Source organism: Ranitomeya variabilis, chromosome 2, assembly GCF_051348905.1.
Source record: "Ranitomeya variabilis isolate aRanVar5 chromosome 2, aRanVar5.hap1, whole genome shotgun sequence".
NCBI classification, from domain to species: Eukaryota; Metazoa; Chordata; class Amphibia; order Anura; family Dendrobatidae; genus Ranitomeya; species Ranitomeya variabilis.
In genome coordinates, this window is record NC_135233.1 from 945,092,375 (window position 1) to 945,120,136 (window position 27,762).

General features: G+C 47.0%; 1 protein-coding gene across 1 annotated transcript in view; it reads right to left on the reverse strand.

Annotated features, from left to right (window-relative positions):
- Positions 1–27,762, reverse strand: part of LOC143808261 (arylacetamide deacetylase-like) — a 162,284-nt gene that overhangs the window by 26,196 nt on the left and 108,326 nt on the right. Inside the window, exon 3 of the mRNA XM_077290748.1 lies at positions 16,758–16,827. Coding sequence (XP_077146863.1) covers positions 16,758–16,827 — 70 coding nt within the window. The remainder of the gene's footprint in view (positions 1–16,757; positions 16,828–27,762) is intronic.

A 27,762-nucleotide genomic window follows, 5' to 3' on the forward strand; every position in this document is an offset into this window, starting at 1 on the left:
GCTGGCTGAGCTCAGCTAGTTGGTTTTTGACAGGGGTGGGATCCTGTCAGTGAACAAAGGAGAAATGACATGGAGCCATGTATGCCCTCAGAGCTGCAGCTCCTGGGAAGAGACATCGAAGGCAGAACTGTTTTGCAGTGAGCGTGAAGGAAGTCATAGCAAAGGAGAGGATACCAGAAGGGGACCAGCCCTACACAGGCTGCCTCCTGAGGCGCAGAATCCCAGTAGCCGGAACACCGAGGGAGTAAGGACCTTTATGCTTTGCTCCAGAGACCGGCAGGACAGCCAATTGCAAGTTACCTGTCCACCCTACACCCAGGAGGCACGGTGGCAACCTTTGGAGGCCAGGGTGTGCTAGAGTCCCTATAAACAGCCTCAAGCCACCAGTCATATGGGTTTGTCCTATCCTATACGGGGGACAGAGAGAGACATTACATCTGTGAGGACCTTATGTGAAGCCTTAGGCAGTAAGGAACTACACCACTGCAGCGCAAGGGAAGGCTACCGATTTCCACCTGGACAAGGGGACTCTGGACTTTCTTCCAAACTGGCCGGACTGCCTTCCCTTTGATCTGGTGCTCTGGACTGTGGATGCTGAAGTCTTCAGTAAAGGTAAAGAGACTGCAAGCTTGTGTCCTCGTTCTTCTGTGCGCCTCTCACCATCCACCATCTACATACCGGGAAGCCCTGGGGACATACTTCACCTGTGGTAAGGTATACCATCTAGCTGCCATAACATCACCCCAGAGGACCCCTTAAAGCAGCGTCAGTCACCCTGACTGAATACCACAGGTGGCGTCACGAACACAAACTTAATCCCTTTAAAGACCTTTCCCTTTTACACGGATGTCCCAGGGCCACGGACCAGGTCAGCCACCGTGACATCCCCCTGTGAACTGTAGGACCCGGTACTGAGTACTTCACGGCCCCATGGGGGCGATCCAATGTCACTTAGATATTTTCTCACATATACCCTTAAAGTTACTTCAAATAAGACCTGGACCTTAAAAAAAAATAAAATAATAAAATCAATCATCTATCTATCTGCCGGTAATTCGGTTTCCAGGTAGTCCCACAGGACAGCACCATGGAGGTCATCCTTCCTTGACCTATAGCGGGACAGGATAACAGAGAGGTTAAAAGGTCCCTCCCACCTCCACCCTCCAGTGTTTTTTCAAAGTACCACAGAAGGATGGAAAGAAATGGTCTAAACGCGCCCTTACAAACAAGTGTGAAATAAACCATTTAACGGCTTCTTCTTAATCTCGAGCCATGGCGAACCGACGGATGAACGATCTGCCGAAAGATTAATCCCATGCAAGCCCAAAGAGAAATATAAGGGAGGGAAATAAGGGTGCTGTCCTGAGGGACTACCTGGAAACCGAATTACCGGTAGGTCTAATTCCTTTTTTCCATTACGTCCCTCCGGACAGCACCATGGAGAATACCAAAGAAAAACTCTCAGTGTGGGTACAGAAGCCCATGAACCAAAGTCCCAGGCAAAAACCAGACTAGATATATAAAGGATCCGAAAGATCAAAAAAAATGTGAGTGTGAGATAGAGATTAGAGATAGAGATATCTCTCTATCTATCTAAAGAGCTCCGCAAAGGAAATCACCATAGTGAGTGTCTGATACATTTATAATGGCCAATTTCAGCATGAACATGGAAAACTAGATATGCAGCAGAAAGAGTGAAATACACCCATTGTACTCCAATACCAATAATGAACCGCAGTGTGTTATTACAGTTATTGTAATAGATACTTAAACATCACAGCCCAAGAATAGGTTTAGAAAATCTTATTGCCGCGCAAAATATGGTGATAGTCACAGCCACCGCACAATGAGGACTGTACAGACCAGTAATCGTCTGCATGTGCTTAACACAGGACTGTTCCTTCATTGGTCCTTCTGGCTTAGGTTAAAACTTGGTTACAGACCAGCTTACCATACTACAAGGAGACCTGCAAGACAGACCCTGGACTGCAGGAATATCAAACCAATAACAGTTAGTACATGGATATTGGCAGAACATTGGGATATATGCACATTACTCATCCAGGAGATCACGTCTATTCCAATGCTTAGATGTCTAAACCCCGAGTAAGGGTTGGATACTATTGAAACTAAGGAATATGCCATCTAGCAGGTAATATCTCCTGCCATTACCAATGTCGGGCTTCTCATTGGAAGCGCTGAAAGAAACGTGGACCACCACTACCGTTTTACTGATGTTAGACACGGAGTCTGGATCAATGAAGGTGGTGGGGGGACATACATGCATAACATACCATACAAAAAGGCAATCTTCTCAGGGATATTTATACACCCAGACTGCCATGGTGGCAGTAACCATACTCTGTCTAGAGAAAAAGAAGGTTTCTTCCCATCACAGAGGGAGATTATCTACTGTGTGGCAGTGAGACTATGGGTTCTTAACTGTAAGAGCACTGGATACAGTTTCATTTATCTTAGGAACCGTGACTGCTGTAAGAGCCGCGAGAATGGGATCCTCTGCCACATGATGCAGTGCTGCTGATTCGCCACAAGGTACAAGAGGCAGTGATGCTGTCCCTGGTAAATGAAACAGACTTAAGGTACCTTCACACTAAGCGACTTTGCAGCGAGAACGATGACGATCCGTGACGTTGCAGCATCCTGGATAGCAATCTCGTTGTGTTTGACACGCAGCAGCGATCTGGATCCCGTTGTGATATCGCTGGTCGGAGCTAGAAGTCCAGAACTTTATTTGGTCGTCAGATCGGCGTGTATCGTCGTGTTTGACAGCAAAAGGAACGATGCCAGCAATGTTAAACATGGAGCTAACGACCTGTGAGAACGATAAGTACGTCACCGTTACGTCACAGGATCGCTCCTGCATCGTTCCAGAGCTGCTGTGTTTGACATCTCTACAGCGACCTAAACAGCGACGCTGCAGAGATCGGGTCGTTGTCTATAGCGCTGCAGCGTCGCTGAGTGTGGCGGTACCTTTATGGGACAAGAATCTGTCTACTGGATGTTGATCAAGGCAACTAGTCTGATTGCTGAATGTGGAGTTGGGAAGGAATAATAATCTTTATATAGCATCAACATATTCCACAGCGCTTTACGGTTTAACAGTTTCAAACACAGCAACAGTCATAAGTAAGAATGTTACAATAATTAAAGCAAGATGAAATAACATTGCTCGTGAGAGTTTACAATCGACAATGAGGTGGGGGGGAGAAACAAAGTACAGGTGTGTATTTACAATGTTGGTCCAGCCATCTTCAGGGTGTGGGGGATAGATGGAAGTAGTGACTGGGCCACACACATACACAAACATAAAATGACTGATTAGGGAATGTGATCGGCCACTCTGAACAAATGTGCTTTGAGGGAGCGCCTAAAACTATGCAAATTGTGGATGGTTTTAATATCTTGGGGCAGAGCATTCCGAGGTGGAAGGATTCCTTACACCCCATAGGATTTTCCCTTCCCAGGACAGTAGTATGTCCTTTTATAGGATGTACCAAAAAGACGCATGTCATCTTTTAAAGCTAATTATGAAAGACTTGCCTTTAGCACTCAAGGTAGAAGCTCACCTGAGAGATCTGTCCCAAACAGAAGAAATACTAATTTACTAAGCTAATTCAAGCATAGCTGTTTGCTTGGCTAAGACCTGTTGCAAAGAATTCAGTACTAGAAGTTGGATCTGGGTCCAAAAACACAAGGACTAACCAGAGCTGAGGCCCAAGACAAAAATGTGAAGTTGTAGGCAGAGGATACAGTGTACGGCCACACAACAAGGCACCAGTCTGGTGGTCTAACCCAGTGGCCCACAGCCAGAGGCGAAGGCACCAAGCCCGACACTAATGATACCCCATGAGGCACAGGGAACCGAAGCACTATGATTAAATAAGAAGCATATAGGAACTATGAAGCACTATAATGCAATAAGCTTCATAGTGCCTTTGTGCTTCCATGTAAAGCATATAGGAACTATAAAGCACTATAATGCTCAAAGGCACCATTAAGCAATATGATTCAATATGATGCAATATGATGCATATAGGAACTATGAAGCAATATGATGCATGAAGTCACTATGAAGCGCTATGATGCATATAGGAACTATGAAGCAATATGATGCATATAGGCCTGTTATGATCCTAGTGGCAAGGATCGCAAATCTGACTAGCTAAGTAACTAAACAGACGACTAGCTCTGGGGAAGTGGTAACTAGATTGACCGCAACCTGATCCTATCCGCACACAACTAAAGGTTACCTGGAAATCCTAGACGTCTCTTCACGGCTTGAGAAACTGACTATTCCTAGAGGGAAAGTAAAGTCCTCACTTGCCTCAGAGAAATGACCCCAAAGATATAGAAAAGCCCCCACAAATATTAACGGTGAGTTAAGGGGAAGGCACAAACGCAGAGATGAAATAGACTTAGCAAATGAGGCCCGCTAACACTAGATAGCAGAAAATAGGAAGGGAGCTGTGCGGTCAATAGAAAACCCTATACAAAATATCCACGCAGAGATTGCTCGAGCCCCCGCACCAACTAACGGTGCGGGGGAAGCAACTCCGTACCCCAGAGCTTACCAGCAGAAAGAAATCACATATTAGCAAGCTGGACTAAACTCATCATGCACAGAAATCATATTGCAGACTGATGAGCAAAAAATAATCAAACAGAAACTTAGCTTCTTATGAAGAGACTGAAAACAAAGATAGTCAGGAGTAATCAGAATAGCACTGAATACATCGACAGCCGTCAACAAGTGAAGGTGTAGCAGAGCTAAATAGGAACCTCCCTAGAGAATAACGAGGCAGCTGATCCAGCCAAGACCCGCAGGATAACAAACAAAGCCACCAGGGGGAGCCCAAAAACAAAACTCACACAATACCACCTGTGACCACAAGAGGGGGCCCGAAAACAGAGTTCACAACATAGGCCCTACCATGGCGTAGAGGTCCAAGGCCTAGCTGCATATATGTGGAAACATACCTCTGCACATGGGTTCCAGGTACAGTTTTGGCACAAAGGCATGAGACTAGAGTCAGCCCAGAGGCCTAGGCCATCAACGCAACATTCCACCATGCACTCACATGTGCTGGCTCCATACCTGCTAGAAAACAGGGGGAGCTGGTAACGCCGAGAGCCTACCGTGGAAGGAAGCAGCGTCCTGTCTGGAATACTACATGACTGCCCATGTTTTCCTCTCCTATGCCCCCTTCTGTGTTCCACACGCCGATCTTATGTTCTGGCGCCATGCTCTGACATCACCGGAAGCGCAACAGCCTTCATCACGTGACTTCCAGAAGTAGCGGTGTTTTTCTGGCCGGCGTCCAAGCCGAGAGTCCCCCCATTGGGAGGAAGCGGCTCTACCCAGGAGCCAGTCCACTCCACTGGTCTCTGGGGCTGAGGAACTCCCCACCGGGGAGTTTCCACCCTGAGCTGCTTTACAGGGGGAATGAAGGATTTGACATGCTGCATGATCCCCCTGAGCCCATTGCACAGGCTAGCTGTTGGCTGAGGAACCTCTCAAAGAGGAGTCTGCAACGGTCCATCTGACTGGGGTAAGGGAAGGCAGAGGGGGGAGAAGAGAGAAGATCATAGACGTCCACAGGCTACCTTCGCTCGAGGAGCAACTCACAACCATCCCTGTAGGGACAGGGAAAAAAAAAACAAAACACTGGAGGGTGGAGGTGGGATGGGCCGTTTAACCTCTGATTCTGTCCTGCTATAGGTCAAGGAAGGACGACCTCCATGGTGCTGTCTGCAGGGACGTAATGGAAAAAGGAGAAAATCGCTGGTCAACTGTTACCATTATAACAATAAATTTTGCTTCAAAAATGGTCCTGATGTAAATTAGACATGTGGGAAATGTTATTTATTAACTGAATTAAAAGTCTGAAAATCGTGAAAAAAAAAAATCAGAAATTTTGCAAAGAAATTTTGCAACTATCTTGAAGTACAGGGTGGGCCATTTATATGGATACACCTAAATAAAATAGGAAGTTGATATCACCAACCATTCCCGTTTGTGGCACATTAGTATATAGGAGGGGGAAAACTTTTCAAGATGGGTGGTGGTGACTAGGGTTGAGCGAAACGGATCGGTCATTTTCATAAATTGGCGACTTTTAGGCAAAGTCGGGTTTCATGAAACCCGAACCGATCCTAGTGTGCGATCGGCCATGCGGTACACGATCAGAGCGCCAAAGTCACGTTTCATATGACGCTGTTACCGCCGTTTTTCAGCCAATGAATGAGGACGCAGAGTGTGGGCAGCGTGATGACATAGGTCCTGGTCCCCACCATCTTAGACAAGGGCATGGCAGTGATTGGCTTGCTGTCTGCAGCGTCACAGGGGCTATAAAGGGGCGTGCACGCCGACCGCCATCTTACTTCTGCCGATCTGAGCATAGGGAGAGGTTGCTGCAGCTTCGTCAGAAGCAGGGACAGAGCTAGGGAGGCAATATTAACCCCCAAACCGCTTGTGCTGGAGCAATTTTCACTATCCCACACCACCTTTTTGTGCAGGGACAGTGGAGGACGTATTTTAGTGTAGCAGCGCATAGCTGTGTGCACGGTGCTGTGCAAACCAACTGCTTTTTTAAAAGCAAAATTCCTGTTGCTCCTTTCCGCACAGTTACCTATCTTGTTTATGTATCCACATTTTTGTGTTCAGCAGTCCTTTTTATTGCTGCCATACTTGTCCTGAGCTCATTGTCGGGAGCTTGTTATTTTTTTTTTTTTTTTGGAAATAATAATTCCAGCCACTTTCTGACACGTTCATAGTTTACTGTTATACCACTGGGCCAAAAGTTGTGGTTCTGTGTCTCCCCCCCCCCCAAAAAAAAAAAAAGGGAGAATAAAATTTGCACACAGTGTATATTCTGCTGTACTGCTAGTGTGTCGTATATATCAGGCAGCTACTTTCTGCCACGTTCATAGTTTACTGTTATACCATTGGGCCCGAGTTGTGGTTCTGTGTCTCCCCCCCCAAAAAAAAGGGGAGAATAAAATTTGCACACAGTGTATATTCTGCTGTACTGCTAGTGTGTCGTATATATCAGGCAGCCACTTTCTGCCACATTCATAGTTTACAGTTATACCACTGGGCCAGAGTTAGGGTTCAGTGTCTCCCCTCAAAAAAATGGAGATTCAAATTCTCACACAGTGTATATTCTGCTGTACCGCTAGTGTGTCGTATATCAGGCAGACACTTTCTTCCACGTTCATAGTGTTGTGTTATCCCACAGGGCCAGAGTTGGGGTTCTGTGTCTCCCCCCAAAAGCAAGTCATCTTTCAGGCAAGTTACGTGTCAGCAGGGGAAGGTGGGGCAAAAGAATGTGAAATCCATGATTGGTTAATTTAAATAAAGGTTAGCTAACCAACATTTTTGGTAGGCAGACGTGTCCTTTTTCCGGTCAGTATTGAACCAGCAGCCCTGAACACTCTTTCTGAAAGCACACTGACAGCAGGGCAATCGAGGTTCTGTAATCCATATTCTGGCAATTCAGGCCAGGTGTCTAGTTTAGATGCCCGGTAATCAAAGGGGATTGACCGGTGAGGGAGAACTTCGATAAGGGCGGAAAAGTAGTTTGTAACCATACTGGACAAATGCTGTCTCCTGTCACTTTGAATCGATGCAGCTGTCCCTGTCGTGTCAGTGGTCATTGCGAAATCATTCCACAACCTTGTCGTAAAACCCCTCTGTCCAACGCCACTTCGGATTTCTGCACCTCTAGCACCTCTGCCATGTTGCCCTCTGCAGCTCGTGTGAGAACCATCACCAGCGCTGTGTGCTGGGAATGCCTGAACCAAACAGTCTACAAGAGTTGCTTGTTTGGTAGCCAATATTTGACCTAGGTTCTCATGTGGCATGATATTTTGCAGTTTTCCTTTATATCTTGTATCCCGGAGGCAGGCCAACCGGTTGTCGTCATCGGTCATCATTTTAAAAATGCGGGGGTCCCTTTTTAGGATATGCAAGGCATACTCAGCGATGTGGGCCAATGTTCCAGGTGTGAATTAACTTTCTGCTGGGTTGAGGCCCACTTTCTTGCAAATTAACATCACAAGGGTCCCTCAATAAACCTGTAGCAGACCTTGCAATGCCACCAGTTTCTATTGCCACCTCAGAATCATCCTCCTCCCATACATATTCATCCCCATCATCCTCCTCCTCATCCTATTCATCTGCCAATTCGTCCTGGACAGTTTTTGATTTCGTCATCTCGTGGCTACGCTATATCGACGACATTTTGTTTATCTGGCAGGGCTCCACGTCGCAACTTGACACTTTTTTGAACCACCTTAATATGAATACGCTGAACATTAGATTGACCTGGAGGTATAGCCAGGATTCCATTGATTTCTTGGACCTGGCTATCTCCAGGTCACCTGACGGTACACTTGTAACCGATGTCTTCCGCAAGAGCACGGCCACCAATGCATTATTACATTTTACATCGTCCCACCCACCCAGACTAAAAAGCTCGATACCGGTGGGACAATTTTTACGAGCACGTCGAATCTGCTCTAATGATGGTGCCTTTCACAAACAAGCGAGAGATTTGACGCGTCGGTTTAGAGATAGAGGCTACAGATATGCGGATGTCCATAGGGGTTACTCACGAGCATTATATTCTGACAGACCCTCTCTCCTAGCCGGATCGACCAGGAGCTCTACGGCCAGCACCAACTTAACCCCACGATTCATTACAGAGTTTAATTCAAACTGGTCTGAGATTAACCACATATTCAGAAAGCACTGGCCGGTCCTACTGGCAGACAGAGATCTGTCAAAACAATTATCCCCATATCCACTCATCACTTGGCGTAGATCTCGTACATTGGGAGACATACTTTGTAATAGTCACTATGTCCCCCCGAAAAGTAATCCTTTCGGCATTCGCCAGAAGGGCCCTCCATGGGGGAGTTACCCTTGTGGAAAATGTTCTGCATGTAAATATGTTCCAAGGAAAAAGGAATTTACGAATTCCAATGGGGATAAAACATACAAAATCGTGCACCATATCACGTGTGACACGGAGGCAATTGTATACTATGCCCAATGTCCGTGTAAACGCATCTACATCGGCATGACAACTAGAACTTTAAAAGTCCGTGTTCAAGAACACATCAGAGACATTAGAAATTCGGCCAATTGTATTGAGCCCCATTTATTAAAATCTATCCCTAAGCATTTCTATGAGGACCACAACAGCAATCCTAAGGGCCTGCAATTCTGCGGAATCGATCATGTCTACATGGGCATCCGAGGTGGAAATATTAAACGTAAGCTCCTTCAAAAAGAAACACGCTGGATGGTCACATTAGACACTCTCTCACCGTTAGGCCTCAACGAGGCTATTAGTTTCAAGTCTTTCCTATAAAATCCATTATTTTAACTTGACACAATGGGGTTAATTTTAGTCGCTTCTATATAATTGTTTTTCACTGTTCTTATTGTTTTGTTTTTATGTCCTTATCTAGTTGTCATCCTACCCTTTCTTCCACTGTGGGGGACTTGCGAAGGCCTACTAATATTAGAAGACATCAATCGGGACAACAATACACTTGTGGCCTCCTTTATACTGCTTTATGGCTATATGTACCATCTACCATTATTGTATTTATTAATATATACATTTATATAACTATTCATGGTATTTCTGTTCAAGGAGTGTTAGCATCTATAATATATCTATATTTATATATACTTAATTAACTATATAAATGTTATGTCTGTTTTTTGTGATTATAGGCTATTTATTTGTGAGCATATAGCTGCGCGAATATGTTTAATCACGATTGAGGGACTAATATGGCTCTTCTGCTTTTGCCGATATTATTTTATACATCTGTACCTGTTGTTCCTACAGATATTAATATATTCCCTTGAATAGCATTTACCTACTTTAGACCCCAAGCGTATATATTCTTACTGCCATTTTTTTCATACTTACTGTAGCTCTGTCCCTCGTATCCGCTCAGGTCTGTGCGCACCGCGCGCATGCGCTGTGTCACTCGCGGCCGGGCTGGGCGCCGGCCGCGTTGCCGTGGTGATGGGCGGAGATGAAGTCGGTCCTCTCGCCCATGTAACCTCGGGCGCGGCGGCGTCCGCTGGCCGCGAGTGTTCCCATCATGCGGCAGTTTGCGCCGATTGGCCTAATGAGCCCCCCCAAGCCCTATTTATGCCCCATTCGTTCCCTAGCACAAACCACGCCTCCTGACGAAGCCACCGACGGCGAAACGCGCGTCGAGGCCCACTTCCCCTGTCTGCAGCCTCGCAGCATCTTGCTACTTCCTCAGCATGTCTCAAGGTAATTATATAACAACAACGAGTACCTCTCGGTGATATATATTTGATAGACACTTGGGCTGCTTAGGTAGCTGTATTATGCTCCTGATCATTACTCACACCAGAACTTCCCACTGGAAGCTCTGGCTAACATTGGGGTAAAATTCTCCCTATGAAACTGTTAGACCTTATGCTAGGACATACTGTTACCCACTTTGTGATATTTTGTAGCATCTGCCGGCCTGTAGCTGCAACAGGGGGGGTTCATGGATTTCCCTATGTGTTTCTATCAGTACCTCATTTCCATCTTATGATACTGATTCTTTTTGGCTGTCACTTTTTATCCATCGCCTGCTTGTCCCTTTGTATACTTTGTATAATATGAATACGTCAATAAATTTGTACTTTTTTTGATACCTCTAATACTCTGGTGTGGAATTTTGATTGATTATTTAATCATTCATTTATTTACTAGTTAGTCCGTGACATTTGTCACTGCTCTACCACCCAGCGTGTATTTTGATAGGTTTTTTTTGCGTGTTGACCTAGAGGTACGCCCCCTACTGGTCAAGAGGGCTTTGCTATTTAGGTGTGTGTCGTCCTGGACAGTTCCCTGGGCAGACAATGGCTGACTGTCATCAAGGCTTCCCTCCTCCTCGGCTGCAGACGCCTGCTCCTTAATGTGCGTCAAACTTTGCATCAGCAGGCGCATAAGTGGGATGTTAATGCTTATGAAGGTGTCGACCACTGCACACCAGACAACTCCATGTCTGCCATCCAAGTGCCTGCCCGTGTATCCTCCCACAAATTTATAACAGCACGCCTCTGTTCGCACAGCCTCTGAATCATGTGCAGTTTGGAGTTCCACCTTGTTGCAACGTCGATTATTAGGCGGTGCTGGGGAAGATTCAGCGATCGCTGATGGTTCAGCATTTGGCTGGAGTGCATGGGCATCCGGCGGATGTGCGAGCAAAGTCTTCGCACCTTCAGGAGCAGGGCTGGTAACTTTGGATAATTTTTGAGGAAGCCCTGCACCACCAGGTTAAAGGTGTGAGCCAGGCAAGGTATGTGTTTCAGTTCTGGAAGGGCTATGGCAGCCATAAAATTCCTTCCGTTATCACTGAATACCTTGCCTGCCTCAAGATGTACACTGCCTAGCCATGACTGAGTTTGTTGCTACAAGTACTCCACCAGTATTTCTGTGGTGTGTCTGTTGTCGCCCAAACACTTCATTTGAAACACAGCCTGCTGACACTTACCACTAGCTGTTCGATAATGGGACACCCCTTGTGCAACACTGGCAGCTGCGGATGGAGTGGTAGGGCGACTGCGCTCTGTGCACGAGCTTTCGCTTCTGGAGGAGGAGGAGGAGTGTATACCATATGCCAACTTTTTCCTGGGACTGTGGGATAGGCTGAACTGTCGGACTATGGCTGCCCCCTGTGGACCCTGCATCCTACACATTAACCCAGTGCACCTTGATGGACACGTAATGTCCCCGGCCATGCCTACTGGTCCATGCATCTGTTGTGAGGTGCACCTTTTCACTGACTGATTGCCTCAAGGCATGGACAATGCGGTCTTTGACATGCTGGTGGAGGGCTGGGATGGCTTTTCTCGCAAAGAAGTGGCAACTGGGTAGGTCATAGCGTGGAACTGCATGGGCCATCAGGTCTTTGAAAGCTTCGCTTTCAACCAAACGGTAGGGCATCATCTGTAATGAGATTAGTATAGCAATGTGGGCATTCAAATCCTGTTTACGCGGATGAGAGGATGAGTACTTTCTTTTCCTAACGAGAGTCTCTTGTAGGGTGAGCTGGACTGGAGAACTGCATATGGTGGAACTAGCGGTGGTGGTGGTGGTGGACATGGCGGATTGAGAGAGAGTTTGTTATGGTATTCTTGTTGTTGGCCAACAGAGTCTTTCCTACCAATAACCTTGTGATTCCCTGACTGCTTTGGCCTAACGACGATACCTCCACATTTGCTGCTGGTGGTGTCCTAACCGGTGGGCTTACAGTGAGGGAAGCAATGTAGCATTGCTGACTACCTTCACTCTGAGCAGGAGCACCAACGGTACGGGACGTTTCGTAGTTAGTCCAGGCTTGCAAGTGCATGCTGTTTAAATGTCTAAGCATGCACGTTGTATTTAAATTTTGAAGATTCTTCTCTCTGCTAAAGGTCTTGGAGCATTTCTTACAGATAACTTTTGACGGATCATTCTGATCTTGGCTAAAAAACTGCTACACTACACTCTTCCTGCTATCGAAAACCTTTTCAGGCATTGTGCGCTGTGCTACTTTCACCGAATGGTCACGCTCTCCTAAAACTGTTCTTGTTTTTCGCAAACATTTTTGGCCTAATATGGGCCTGCCAGATGACAGCTGTTGCAATGTAGATGGCTGATGCGGATCATCCTCCTCCGCTTCTGAGCTAGTGGCATCCTCTTCCCCCAGTGGCTGCCAATCTGGGTCAACAACTGGGTCATCTATCACCTCCTCCTCAATGTCATGTGCACCTTCCTCAGTGTCACCGTGTAAGGTGCTATAGCATTCGGGACAGGGCACCGTAGTCTCACCAGGGTCACATTCTGGCTCAGTAAACTGCGAGGGCAATGTAGTGATCACAGTCAATGGAACAGCATCACAATCTAGCTGTGGCTGTGCATCAGTGCACTCCATGTCCGATTCTTCTTGTAATTGGCAGTGTACAATTTCCCTTTCTAACCCAGGCACGGTATGTGTACAGAGCTCCATGGAGTAACCTGTAGTGTCGCCTGCTGCATCCTTCACTTAAGGTTTGGGAGAAGGACACAAGGAAACGTCTTTTTCCTGACCGGGAGCATCCACTGACGACTGGCTGCTCTTACATTTAGAACTTTGGGAAGAGGAGGCGAAAGAGCTAGAGGGTGAGTCAGCAAGGAAAGACAACACTTTTTCCTGCTTCTCCGGCTTTAAAAGGGGTTTTCCTACTCCCAGGTAAGGGAGCCTTCGAGGCCTTGTGTAGCCAGACGACGACGCAGGCTGAACACCTACAGCCTTAGGTGCTACTGTGCTTTTGCCACTACCACGAGATGCAGCACCACCAGCAGCATCAGTACCAGCTGGCAACCACCGCCCACGGCCTCTTCCACCAGACTTCCTCATTTTTTGGGGGAGACACTGAATTACAACTCATATTACACCGTCGTTATATGAGGGGCCCTGTGCCAGTACCGCCGCCCACGAGAGAGTGTTCCCCCCCCCAGATTGAACTGTGCTCTACCACTTGCAATACTACCTCTCCCAGCTCCACCACTGTGTAGTCTGTGCGGGTAAAACCTGAAATGGCACTGCCAATACGAATTATTTGAAATGATAGATGATAGTTAAAATATACAGGGGCCCTGGACTCCATTTAATACTTTGCGCATACTACCGCTGTCTTTATTATTTGGGCCTACTAACGGTGTCTGCCGCTCCTTGCTTTTCTCCTCCACTGAAAAAAGCTGAGCCGCCAGTTTATGCCTGTTTCGAACATTAAATTGCATTTGGCCTACTTGTTTGGTTGGGCCTACTAACGGTGTCTGCCGCTGCTTGTTGTTCTCCTCCACTGAACAAAGCAGTGCTGCCTGTTTACTCTTGTTACCAATTTTGAACTGCATTTGGCCCACTTTATTACTTGGGCCTACTTACTGTGTCTGCCACTCATTACAGTTTTCCTCCACTGAACAAAGCAATGTCGCCAGTTTAGTCCTGTTACCAATTTTGAACTGCATTTAGCCCACTTTATTCTTTGGGCCTATATGGCCTATATCTGTGTTTCCTCCTCATTCCTGCCCATTGCCCAGCCACTGCTAGATGAGTCTGCTGGTACACTGACACAGACCACTACATTCCCCTTGCACTCTACACAGCCTGAATCTGACCCTGCTGAAACTCAGGTTCCCCTTCCCGCATACTATACCACCTTACATGGGGACAAAGAGGAAGGTGCAGATGAAAGTGCAGGTTCCTTCAACAGGCGGGGGGCATACTCACTGGCGACGTCACTGGCACAGGGCCCCTCATAGTACGCAAAAGTGTCTCTGCCGGTGGGAGGCGCCCCCGCCGTCAATCACAACGCCGTACTTTGAGGGGCCCTGTGCCAGTGGCAATGCGAACGAGTGTGCCCCCCTGCTTGCTCAGGATTACAGCACTTGCAAAGTTGAAATACTTAGCTCTCCCTGCTCCACCGCCGTGACGTATTCCACATTTCCTGGGCCCAAGAAAAAGTTGAGCCAGCCCTTCACCCCCCCCAAATTTAACCAAATGACCCCAAATTTTCAATACCTAACTATTATTATAAGGTTAATTAAGATTGTCAAGCTTAAGTAACAATAATTGATGTTTTTGACATTAAAATGGGCTCTGTAGGTGTTTTCCTGTCCTCCACTCACTGCCAACTTTTATTCCCCATTGACTTGCATTGGGTTTCGTGTTTCAGTCGGCCCCCGGCTTTTCGCAATGATCGGCCGATTTCACCCGACCCGACTTTTGACAAAGTCGGGTTTCGCGAAACCCGACTCGATCCTGAAAAAGGAAAAGTCGCTCAACCCTAGTGGTGACCATGGAGGCCATTTTGAATTTGGCCATTTTGGATCCAACTTTTTTTCAATGGGAAGAGGGTCATGTGACAATTTTGCAAGAAAAAATAAAAATAAAATCATGTGCTTGGTTTTAACGTAACTTTATTCTTTCATGAGTTATTTACAAGTTTATGACCACTTATAAAATGTGTTCAAAGTGCTGCCCATTATGTTGGGTTGTCAATGAAACCCTCTTCTCCCGCTCTTGACACACTGATAGCAATACCGCAGAAGAAATGCTAGCACAGGCTTCCAGTACCATTGTTTCAGATGCTGTACATCTCATATTTTCATAACATAGACAATTGCCTTCAGGTGACCCCAGCATCAGAAACAGATAATGGAAGCCTGTGCTAGCATTTCTTCTGCTGTGTTGCAATCAGTATGTCAAAAGTGGGAGAAGAGGGTTGCATTGACAATCCAACACAATGGGCAGCACTTTGAACACATAAGTGGTCATAAAATTGTAAATAACTCATGAAAGAATAAAGTTACATTGAAACCAAGCACACCATTGTTTCTTGTGAAGCTCTCAATTAGTTTGATGTGTCACATGACAGTCTTCCCATTGGAAAAAATAAAGTTGGATCCAAAATGGCCACCACCCATCTTGAAAAGTTTTACCCCTCTCAACCATATTTCTAAGCCAGCTCTCAGTCAATACCAGGGGCACAGTTATAGCCAACACTCCCTATGTACTGAGCGGTACTTGAACCAGCATCGGCCCATCTCATGACAAAGCTTAAGGCTGCCAGCAGGGCTTTCAGTGCAGGTGTCAGGTAGCTCCAAAAGACTATTAGGCCATGTGCACACGCTGCGGATTCCATTGCGGAATTTTCCGCAGCGGTTTTGAGAAATCCGCAGTGCAAAACCGCTGCTGTTTTCACTGCAGATTTATCGCGGTTTCCGCTGCGAGTTTTCACCTGCAGTTTCCTATTGGAGCAGGTGAAAAACCTCTGTGGATTCCACACAAAGAATTGACATGCTGCGGAAAATAAACCGCTGCATTTCCGCACGTTTTTTTCCGCAGCATGTGCACTGTGGATTTCATTTCCCATAGCTTTACATGGTACTGTAAATGCATGGGAAACCGCTGCAGATCCGCAGCATTTGCACAAACCCTTAAAGGAAACCTGTCACCTCAAATTGCCAGGATATGTAAATGCCTTTTTTCCGCTCTGATGGGTGGCACTTTGTCTTCATTTCTCCACCCCATCCGTCCCTGTTGTCCGCAATATGTTCAAGAATTAGAGTACTTGTCCTCCATAGTTCACGTGGAAGTATTTAGCCGTGTTCTGGGACATAGTGCGCATGCGCAGTAATGCTTTTCGGCTTTGCTAGCAGTACTCTAATTCTTGAGCATATTGCAGACAACAGGAACGGATGGGGTGGAGAAATGAAGACGAAACACCGCCCATCGGACCGGAAAAAAATGCATTTACATATCCTGCCAATTTGAGGTGACAGGTTCCCTTTAAACACAGATTTTCTCTATATCGGCAAGTTATAACTATTTATTTATTTATTTTTTTCACATGACAGGTTTCCTTTAACTAAAATAAGTAAACATTTTGTACTAATATCTAAATTTTTCAATCAATTTCTGAAGACTAGAATAATAGACAAAATTATTAACAATGGTATAGATGATGTTTGATCCTCTTATTCAGCTTTTACACTTCAATGCAATTTCCAAATTTGTTAATAAGTTAAATTGTTGACTTTGTACTTCAACGTGATCCAGGATCAAAAGTCTGTTGCACATGTTTAATGTGGGGCACAAGGTCATAGTATGAGGAAAGGAGCAAACTAACAATGGAAGCTTGAGAACAGCACAGTACCTACTTGATTGACACAATTACTGCATTCAGCTTATGTGCAGATTGTCTTGATATAAGATCATATGGCTTCATGGCTGCAAGACATCAAAACAAGGAACTTGATTAATTCTTCATGTGAGGGAATTGCAGAAGATTTTAATATATTTGTAGACATAAAAGCATCCTCAGGATGCAATGCAGATTATATATATATTATATAGTAAAGTGAGAGATGAATGGATTAATCTGCTGTCAATCCAGAAGTTTGCAATTTGATTTGGAATATAAAATTATTAAAAATTGTCAACATTGTAGCAGCCACATAGTGGAATCCTTATATCTGGTGTGGAAATGTGGGCTTCACTTAAATGTTTTGCAGTCATGACTAGTGATCGAATAGTGATATATTCGGATTCTGGAAAATCTGCATGAATAATTTGCGTGTTCGTACAGAATAAATGAATCCAATGCAAGTCAATGGGAAAGCCGAATATTTTTCTGCTGGACCCAAACAGGTCTGGGGGCACGAGAGAAAAGCTGAAATTTTGCTTTATCAAGCTAAATGGGAACAACATAAAAAAGATGCCTGCATGCCTTTGACTCGCATATGGTATATTGAAATGTTGTCAGACTATTGCGCAGGTTTTATAGATTTTTGAAAAGACCTACCAAACCAAAAATATATAAAAAGGGGGAAAAAAGAAAAAAAAAACACATGTATATAATGCAAAATTATTTTTTTTTAAATTATACCTCTCCTTTAGCATATGTTCACACGGAGCATTTTGGCTTTAGTTTTTCCTTTGGCCTGAGAGAGGGACCTCTCAAATGTTAAATAGTTAGCGAGATAGTGGAATACATATTCCTCATCCCTTTAAAATGCCATTTCAAACATGCCCATTTGGATTTTGGCCTTTGCCCGCTACGTCATTATGCGGCCCTCACTTTTAATTTTCAGAGGGCAATGATGTGCTGTAAAACCTGCGTTTTGTAAGGTCCACAGTTCATTTGGCCAACGGATCCCAATGGAACCACTATCATAGCAGGTGAAGCAGCTGTAAGGTGAATATAATACAGGAGTTGGGGGAGCTGTATGAGCAATGTCAGCAAATTAGATTCTACCAGACACTAAAAGATTTCTAATTAAATTCGGAATACATTGCATTCACGCAAGGGCCTGTATTGTGGTCAGTCTGTCAGGCCTGAAACCCATGTTAGGAACATGTATAAGCCTCATTTTAATTGGAAACAGCCTCTTCAAGGAAAAGAGACAGGAGTGCCATTGACCAATATGCACAAGCCTACGCACTTCTTTAAGCTACCCAAGCAAGAATTTATCTTTTGCATGGTTTAAGCAACAAGGGAGTACTTACAGGATATGTCCCAGAGAATGATGAGGTCTGTGGAGTGTATTACTCAGGTGACAGACAGTGCTACAGAGCTCAGGTAAAGGCCTTAGTGTGGCAATGACATGTTCCAATATGTGTAAGGCTGCGGCTTGAATAGGTCTGTGGAGCGTATTAACCCAGTATCCTAAATGTGCTTAAAGTGTACAGAAGCTGGCCAATATCCCACCACTTTTTTGTAAGGACCGAAATGTAGAAATGTAAGGAGACAGGTTAAGAAAGACAAATGTTAGTCAGCAATGTTCAATGTCCAGCATCAGACAATGTAAATTGCTAATGAATATGTATGCTCTAATAATTCGTGAACAGACGTATGCTGACAAGGGACAACTGAACACTGTGCTGAGTAGGATTGAGCGACTTTTACTTTGTCAAAAGTCGGGTCGGGTGAAATCGGCCGATCATTGTGAAAAGTCGGGGGCCGACTGAAACACGAAACCCAATGCAAGTCAATGGGGAAAAAAAGTCGGCAGTGAGTGGAGGACAGGAAAACACCTACAGAGCCCATTTTAATGTCTAAAACATCAATTATAGTTACTTAAGCTTGTCAAACTTAATTAACCTTATAATAATAGTTAGGTATTGAAAATTGGGGGTCATTTGGTTAAAGTTGTGGGGGTGGGCTGGCTCAATTTTTTCTTGGGCCCAGGAAATGTGGAATACATCACGGCGGTGGAGCAGGGAGAGCTAAATATTTCAACTTTGCAAGTGCTGTGATCCTGAGCAAGCAGGGGGGCCCACTCGTTCGCATTGCCACTGGCACAGGGCCCCTCAAAGTACGGCGTTGTGTTTGACGGCGGGGGCACTTTTGCGCACTATGACGGGCCCTGTGACAGTGACGTCGCCAACGAGTATGCCCCCCTACCTGATGAAGGAACCTGCACTTTCATATGCACCTTCCTCTTTGTCCCCGTGTAAGGTGGTATAGTATGCGGGAAGGGGGACCGGACTTTCAGCAGGGTCAGATTCTGGCTGTGTAGAGTGCAAGGGGAATGTAGTGGTCTGGGTCAATGTACCAGCAGACCCATCAAGCAGTGGCTGGGTAATAGGCAGGATGAGGAGGAAACACAGATATATTCCCAAAATAAAAAAGGAGGCTAAAAGCAGAAAAAAAATTGGTAACAGGAGTAAACAGGCAGCATGGCTTTGTTCAGTGGAGGAGAACAACAAGCAGCAGCAGACACCGTTAGTAGGGCCCAACCAAACTAGTAGGCCAAATACAGTTTCAAATTCTAAATACAGGCCGAAAGCCTGTAGATTCAAACTCAGCTTTGTTTCTTTGAGGAAACCAAGAGGCAGCAGCAGACGTTACTAGTCCCAAACCAAGAACCAGGCCAAATGCAGTTTCATATTGTTGATAGAGGCCGAAAGCCTGTAGATGGAAACTCAGCTTTGTTTCTTTGAGGAAACCAAGAGGCAGCAGCAGACGTAACTAGGCCCAAACCAAGAACCAGGCCAAATGCAATTTCATATTGTTGATAGAGGCCGAAAGCCTGTAGATTCAAACTCAGCTTTGTTTAGTAAAGGTAGAGTGGGCGCACCCACTTGTCCAGGCAAACGACACTTGCACGGGTGCTTGCGCCAAGTGGTGACCACGGTCCTGTGGGGGGAGTCAGCCCATTTAGGGAGGTATAAAAATGGCCTATGGTGGACATTCAGCAGCTGCAAATGGAGGAATTGGCATAGTCAGTAAGAGGAGGGCAAAAGCGAGTCACCCAAGCAATGTGTCAGCAGTAGTGTTGAGCGATACCGTCCGATACTTGAAAGTATCGGTATCGGAAAGTATCGGCCGATACCGGCAAAGTATCGGATCCAATCCGATACCGATACCCGATACCAATACAAGTCAATGGGACTCAAGTATCGGACGGTATTCCTGATGGTTCCCAGGGTCTGAAGGAGAGGAAACTCTCCTTCAGGCCCTGGGATCCATATAAATGTGTAAAAGAAAGAATTAAAATAAAAAATATCGCTATACTCACCTGTCCGACGCAGCCTGGACCTTAGCGAGGGAACCGGCAGCGTTGTTTGTTTAAAATTCGCGCTTTTACTTGGTTACGTGAAGTCCCGGCTTGTGATTGGTCAGGGCGGCCATGTTGCCGGGACGCGGACCAATCACAGCAAGCCGTGACGAAATTACGTCACGGCTTGCTGTGATTGGTCCGCGTCCCGGCAACATGGCCGCCATTAACCAATCACAAGCCGTGACGTCACGGGAGGCTGGACACGCGCGCTTTTTAAAATGGGCGCGTGTCCAGCCTCCCGTGACGTCCCGGCTTGTGATTGGTTGCGCCGCGGTCAACCAATCACAAGCCGGGAGGCTGGACACGCGCGCATTTTAAAATTTTAAAATGCGCGCGTGTCCAGCCTCCCGGCTTGTGATTGGTTGATCACGGCGCAACCAATCACAAGCCGGGACGTCACGGGAGGCTGGACACGCGCCCATTTTAAAATGCGCGCGTGTCCAGCCTCCCGTGACGTCACGGCTTGTGATTGGTTGCGTCTCCCATGTGACTGCGACGCAACCAATCACAAAGCCGGGACGTAATTTTAAAATCCTTAAGGACCTGAAATTACGTCACGGCTTGCTGTGATTGGTTGCGTCGCCCATGTGACTGCGACGCATCCAATCACAACGCCGGAACGTAATTTTAAAATCCTGAAGGACCTGAAATTACGTCACGGCTTGCTGTGATTGGTTGCGTCCCGGTCACATGGGCGGCATGCAACCAATCACAAGCCGGGACTCACGTAAAGGAAAGAAAAGCGCGAATTTTAAACAAAGAACGCTGCCGCTTCCCTCGGTAAGGTGCAGGCTGCGTCGGAGAGGTGAGTATAGCAATATTTTTTATTTTAATTCTTTCTTTTACACATTCTTACATTAATGTTGTTTCGATACCGATACCCGTTATCACAAAAATATCGGATCTCGGTATCGGAATTCCGATACAGCAAGTATCGGCCGATACCCGATACTTGCAGTATCGGAATGCTCAACACTAGTCAGCAGGGAAGGTGGGGCAAAAGAATTGGCAATCCATGATTGGTTCATTTTAATGAAGGTTAGATAATCTACATTTTGGGTAGCCAAACGTGTCCTTTTTTCGGTCAGTATTGAACCAGCAGCACTGAAGACTCTTTCTGAAAGCACAATGGCAGCAGGGCAAGCGAGCTCCTGTAATGCATATTCTGCCAATTCGGGCCAGGTGTCTAATTTAGATGCCCAGTAATCAAAGGGGAATGACCTGTGAGGGAGAACATCGATAAGGGATGAAAAATAGTTTGTAACCACACTGGACAAATGCTGTCTCCTGTCACTTTGAATAGATGCAGCAGTCCCTGTTGTGTCAGCGGTCATTAAAAAATCACTCCACAACCTTGTCAGAAAACCCCTCTGTCCAACGCCACTTCGGATTTCAGCACCTCTAGCACCTTTGTCATGTTGCCCCCTACGGCAAGTGTGAGGACCATCACCGCCTCTGTGTGCTGGAAATGCCTGAACCAAACGGTCTACAAGAGTTGCTTGTTTGGTAGCCAATATTTGCTCAAGTTTCTCATGTGGCATGATGTTTTGCATTTTCCCTTTATAGCGTGGATCCAGGAGGCAGGCCAACCAGTAATCGTCATCGGTAGTGTTGAGCGATACCGTCCGATACTTGAAAGTATCGGTATCGGAAAGTATCGGCCGATACCGGCAAAGTATCGGATCCAATCCGATACCGATACCCGATACCAATACAAGTCAATGGGACTCAAGTATCGGACGGTATTCCTGATGGTTCCCAGGGTCTGAAGGAGAGGAAACTCTCCTTCAGACCCTGGGATCCATATAAATGTGTAAAATAAAGAATTAAAATAAAAAATATTGCTATACTCACCTGTCCGACGCAGCCTGGACCTCAGCGAGGGAACCGGCAGCGTTGTTTGTTTAAAATTCGCGCTTTTACTTGGTTACGTGAAGTCCCGGCTTGTGATTGGTCAGGGCGGCCATGTTGCCGGGACGCGGACCAATCACAGCAAGCCGTGACGAAATTACGTCACGGCTTGCTGTGATTGGTCCGCGTCCCGGCAACATGGCCGCCATTAACCAATCACAAGCCGTGACGTCACGGGAGGCTGGACACGCGCGCTTTTTAAAATACGCGCATGTCCAGCCTCCCGTGACGTCACGGCTTGTGATTGGTTAATGGCGGCCATGTTGCCGGGACGCGGACCAATCACAGCAAGCCGTGACGTAATTTCGTCACGGCTTGCTGTGATTGGTCCGCGTCCCGGCAACATGGCGCCGTGACCAATCATAAGCCGGGACGTCACTGGAGGCTGGACACGCGCGCTTTTTAAAATACGCGCATGTCCAGCCTCCCGGCTTGTGATTGGTTGACCGCGCCGCAACCAATCACAAGCCGGGACGTCACGGGAGGCTGGACACGCGCCCATTTTAAAATGCGCGCGTGTCCAGCCTCCCGTGACGTCACGGCTTGTGATTGGTTGCGTCTCCCATGTGACTGCGACGCAACCAATCACAAAGCCGGGACGTAATTTTAAAATCCTTAAGGACCTGAAATTACGTCACGGCTTGCTGTGATTGGTTGCGTCCCGGCCACATGGTCGGCACGCGACCAATCACAAGCCGGGACTTCAGTAAAGGAAAGAAAAGCGCGAATTTTAAACAAAGAACGCTGCCGCTTCCCTCGGTAAGGTGCAGGCTGCGTCGGAGAGGTGAGTATAGCAATATTTTTTATTTTAATTCTTTCTTTTACACATTTTTACATTAATGTTGTTTCGATACCGATACCCGATACCACAAAAATATCGGATCTCGGTATCGGAATTCCGATACAGCAAGTATCGGCCGATACCCGATACTTGCAGTATCGGAATGCTCAACACTAGTCATCGGTCATCATTTTGACAATGCGGGGGTCTCTTTTTAGAATACGCAAGGCATACTCAGCCATGTGGGCCAATGTTCCTGGTGTCAATTCACTGGTCCTGCTGGGTTGAGGAGCACTTTCTTGGAAATCCACATCACAAGTGTCCCGCAAGAAACCTGTACCTGTCCTTGCAACGCCACCAGTTTCAAGTGGCCCCAGAGAAGCATCCTCCTCCCATACATAGTCATCCCCATCATCCTCCTCCTCATCCTCTTTGACCGCCACCTCGTCCTGGGCAGTTCCCTGACCAGACAATGGCTGACTGTCATCAAGGATTCCCTCCTCCTCGGCTGCAGACGCCAGGTCCTTGATGTGCGTCAAACTTTCCATCAGCAGACGCATAAGTGGAATGCTCATGCTTATGATGGTGTCGTCTGCACTTGCCAGCCGTGTGCATTCCTCGAAACACTGAAGGACTTGACAGAGGTCTTGTAGCTTGGACCACTGCACACCAGACAACTCCATGTCAGCCATCCAACTGCCTGCCCGTGTATGCGTATCCTCCCACAAATACATTACAGCGCGCCTCTGTTCACACAGCCTCTGAACCATGTGCAGTGTGGAGTTCCACCTTGTTGCAACGTCGATAATTAGGCGGTGCTGTGGAAGATTGAGCGATCGCTGATGGTTCAGCATACGGCTGGAGTGTACGGGCGACCGGCGGATGTGCGAGCAAAGTCTTCGCACCTTCAGGAGCGGGGCTGGTAACTCTGGATAATTTTTAAGAAAGCACTCCACCACCAGGTTCAAAGTGTGAGCCAGGCAAGGTATGTGTTTGAGTTGTGAAAGGGCTATGGCAGCCATAAAATTCCTTCCATTATCACTGACTACCTTGCCTGCCTCAAGATGTACACTGCCCAGCCCTGACTGAGTTTCTTGCTGCAAGAACTCGGCCTGAACTTCCGCAGTGTGTCTGTTGTCGCCCAAACACTTCATTTCAAACACAGCCTGCTGACGCTTCCCACTAGCTGTTCCGTAATGGGACACCTCGTGTGCAACACTGGCAGCTGCGGATGGAGTGGTCGTGCGACAGCGCTCTGTTGATGAGCTTTCGGAGGAGGAGGGGTGGCGAACGTCTACAGCCAACTGTTTCCTAGATCATGGGCTAGGCAGAACTGTCCCACTATTGCTTTCCCCTGTGGACCTGCATCCACGACATTAACCCAGTGCGCTGTGATGGACACGTAACGTCCCTGGCCATGCCTACTGGTCCATGCATCTGTTGTGAGGTGCACCTTCCCACTGACAGACTGCCTCAGTGCATGGACAATGTGGTCTTTGACATGCTGGTGGAGGGCTGGGATGGCTTTTCTCGCAAAGAAGTGGTGACTGGGTAGGTCATAGCGTGGTACTGCGTAGGCCATCAGGGCTTTGAAAGCTTTGCTTTCAACCAACCGGTAGGGCATCATCTCTAACGAGATAAATCTGGCAATGTGGGCATTCAAACCCTGTGTATGCGGATGACAGGATGAGTACTTTCGTTTCCTAACAAGAGTCTCTTCTAGGGTGAGCTGGACTGGAGAGCTGCCTATGGTGGATCTAGCGGTGGTGGTGGTTGTGGACATGGCAGATTGAGAGTGAGTTGGTGATGTTGGCCTACATACAGTGCTTCCTACCAATAACCTTCTGACTCCCTGACTGCTTTGGCCTAGCGACGATCCCTCCACATTTGCTGCTGCATGTGTCCTAACCGGTGGGCTTACAGTGAGGGAAGCAATGTTGCGGTGCTGACTACCTTCATTCAGACCTGGTGCACCAACGGTTCAGGACGTTAGGTAGTTAGTCCAGGCTTGCAAGTGCATGCTGTTTAAATGTCTACACATGCACGTTGTATTTAAATTGTTAAGAATCTTCCCTCTGCTAAAAGTCTTTGAGCATTTTTTACAGATCACTTTTGGTTTTGACTGATCATTGGGATCTTGGTCAAAAAAATGCCACACTGCACTCTTCCTACTATGGAATTCCTTTTCAGGCATTGCACGCTGTGCAACTTTCACAGGATGGCCACGCTGTCCTAAAACTCCTTTTGTCAAACGTTTTTTGCCTGATACGGGCCTGCCAGATGACAGGTGTTGCGATGTAGATTGTTGCTGCTGCGGATAACCCTCCTCCGCTTCTGAGCTAGTGGCAGCGCCACCCTCTTCCCCCAATGGCTGCCAATCTGGGTCAACAACTGGGTCATCTATCACCTCCTCCTCCTCAATGTCATGTGCACCTTCCTCAGTGTCACCGTGTAAGGTGCTATAGCGTTCGGGACAGGGCACCATAGTCTCATCAGGGTCAGATTCTGGCTCAGCAAACTGCGAGGGCAATGTAGTGATCTGACTCAATGGAACAGCATCATAATCTAGCTGTGGCTGTGCATCAGTGCACTCCCATGTCCGATTCTTCTTGTAATGGGCAGGGTACAATTTCCCTTTCTAACCCAGGCACGGCATGTGTAAAGAGCTCCATGGAGTAACCTGTTGTGTCGCCTAACACATCCTTCACTTTTGCTTTGGGAGAAGGACACAAGGAAAAGTCTTGTTCCTGACTGGGAGCATCCACTGACGACTGGCTGCTGTGACATTTTGAACTTTGGGTAGAGGAGACCAAAGAGCTAGAGGCTGAGTCAGCAAGGAAAGCCAAAACTTTTTCCTGCTGCTCCGGCTTTAAAAGCTGGTTTTCCTACTCCCAGGTATGGGAGCCTTCGAGGCCTTGTGTAGCCAGACGATGACGCAGGCTCAACACCTCCAGCCTTAGGTGCTACTGTGCTTTTGCCACTACCACCAGATGCAGCACCACCATCAGTATCAGCTGACAACCCCCGCCCACGGCCTCTTCCACCAGACTTCCTCATTTTTTGGGGGGAGACACAGAACCACAACTCTGGCCCAGTGGTATAACAGTAAACTATGAACGTGGCAGAAAGTGGCTGCTCCCTACAATGAGCTCAGGACAAGTATGGCAGCAATAAAAAGGACTGCTGAACACAAAAATGTGGACAAATAAACAAGATAGGTAAATGTGCAGAAAGGAGCAACAGGAATTTTGCTTTTAAAAAAGCAGTTGGTTTGCACAGCACCGTGCACACAGCTATGCAGCTGATGCACTGAAATACGACCTCCACTGACCCGGAACAAAAAGGTGGTGTGGTACAGTGAAAATCGCTCCAGCACAAGCTGTTTGTGGGTTAATATTGCTTCCCTAACTCTGTCCCTGCTTCTAACGAAGCTGCAGCAACCTCTCCCTATGCTCAGATCGGCAGAAGTAAGATGGCGGTCGGCGTGCACGCCCCTTTATAGCCCCTATGACGCCGCAGACAACAAGCCAATCACTGCCATGCCCTTCTCTAAGATGGTGGGAACCGAAACCTATGTCATCACGCTGCCCACACTCTGCGTCCTCCTTCATTGGATGAAAAACGGCGGTGACAGCGTCATATGAAACGCGACTTTGGCGCGAAGATCGACGACCGCATGGCCGATCCCACTGTAGGATCGGTTCGGGTTTCATGAAACCCGACTTTGCCTAAAAGTCGGCGATTTATGAAAATGACCGATCCGTTTCGCTCAACCCTAGTGCTGAGACAATGAACTGCACGTGGTTTCTGACTGTCATGTCTGTACAACTGCAGGTTGTAGACTGGAGGCTTCAGCGCCTCCTTCCTGGACAGCAGAGTGGGAATGACAACACAGGGGAATGTCCAGTGGTTTCATAGTCAGACACATTTTGTACCCAGGTGTTCTGCTCACCTACTGGGTTCTGCATTAATGAGTAGGATATAGCATGTGCTAACAGAAGTATTGTGTCAAATTTGCCTTTATAAAATAATGTGTAGGTAAGATTTTCAAACTAGCAATACATTATATAACATACATATAGGATTTATTATGTCCAGCAAATATTGGGTTCTGGTTCTTGGTATAGCTATGTGGATCGCCCCCAGGCGCAGGGCAGTGGGGTACTCGGTACCGGGTCCCTCTGTCTCGGTTCTGGTGATGTCACGGTGGCCTGACCCGGTCTGTGGCCCTGCTAAGGGGTGCCCAATTAAAAGGTGTAGTTTGTACGGTGTTCGTGACGCCACCAGTGGTATTCGGTCAGGATGACCGACGCTGCTTAGGGGTCCGCTGGGGTGATGTTATGGCAGCTAGATGGTATACCTTCCCACAGGTGAAGTATGTCCCCAGGGCTTCCCAGTAAGGTAGATGATGGTGTAAGTCGCAGTAAATAATGAGGACACAAGATTGCAGTCTCTTTACCTTTTACTGAAGGCTTCGGCATCCACAATCCAGAGCACTGCTAACAGGGCTGGCTGAATCCAGCCGGTCCGAAGGCACATCCAGAGTTTCCTTTGCAGGTGGAAATCAGTAGCCTTCCTACTAGCGCCTGTGTGTTGTAGTACTTCCCTGCTGAGCACCACGGGATAGTACTCACAACTGTCGTGTATGTTTCTGATATTCTCTCTCCATCCCCAGATGGTATGGATAGGACGACCCGTATGACGGGTTAGGCCTGGAGCTATTTTATAGGGACCCTAGAGACGCCCCTCTCCCACAATTTGCCTCCGTTGTCTTCATTAGGTATTAAAGGTTGGGCAGCCAACTTGGAATTAACTGTCCTGCCGTAGTTCAAAGTAATGCGTAGAGCCAATCACTCCCTCGGCGTTCCGGCCACCGGCTACGCGACTCAGAAGGAGGCCGCCGATCTC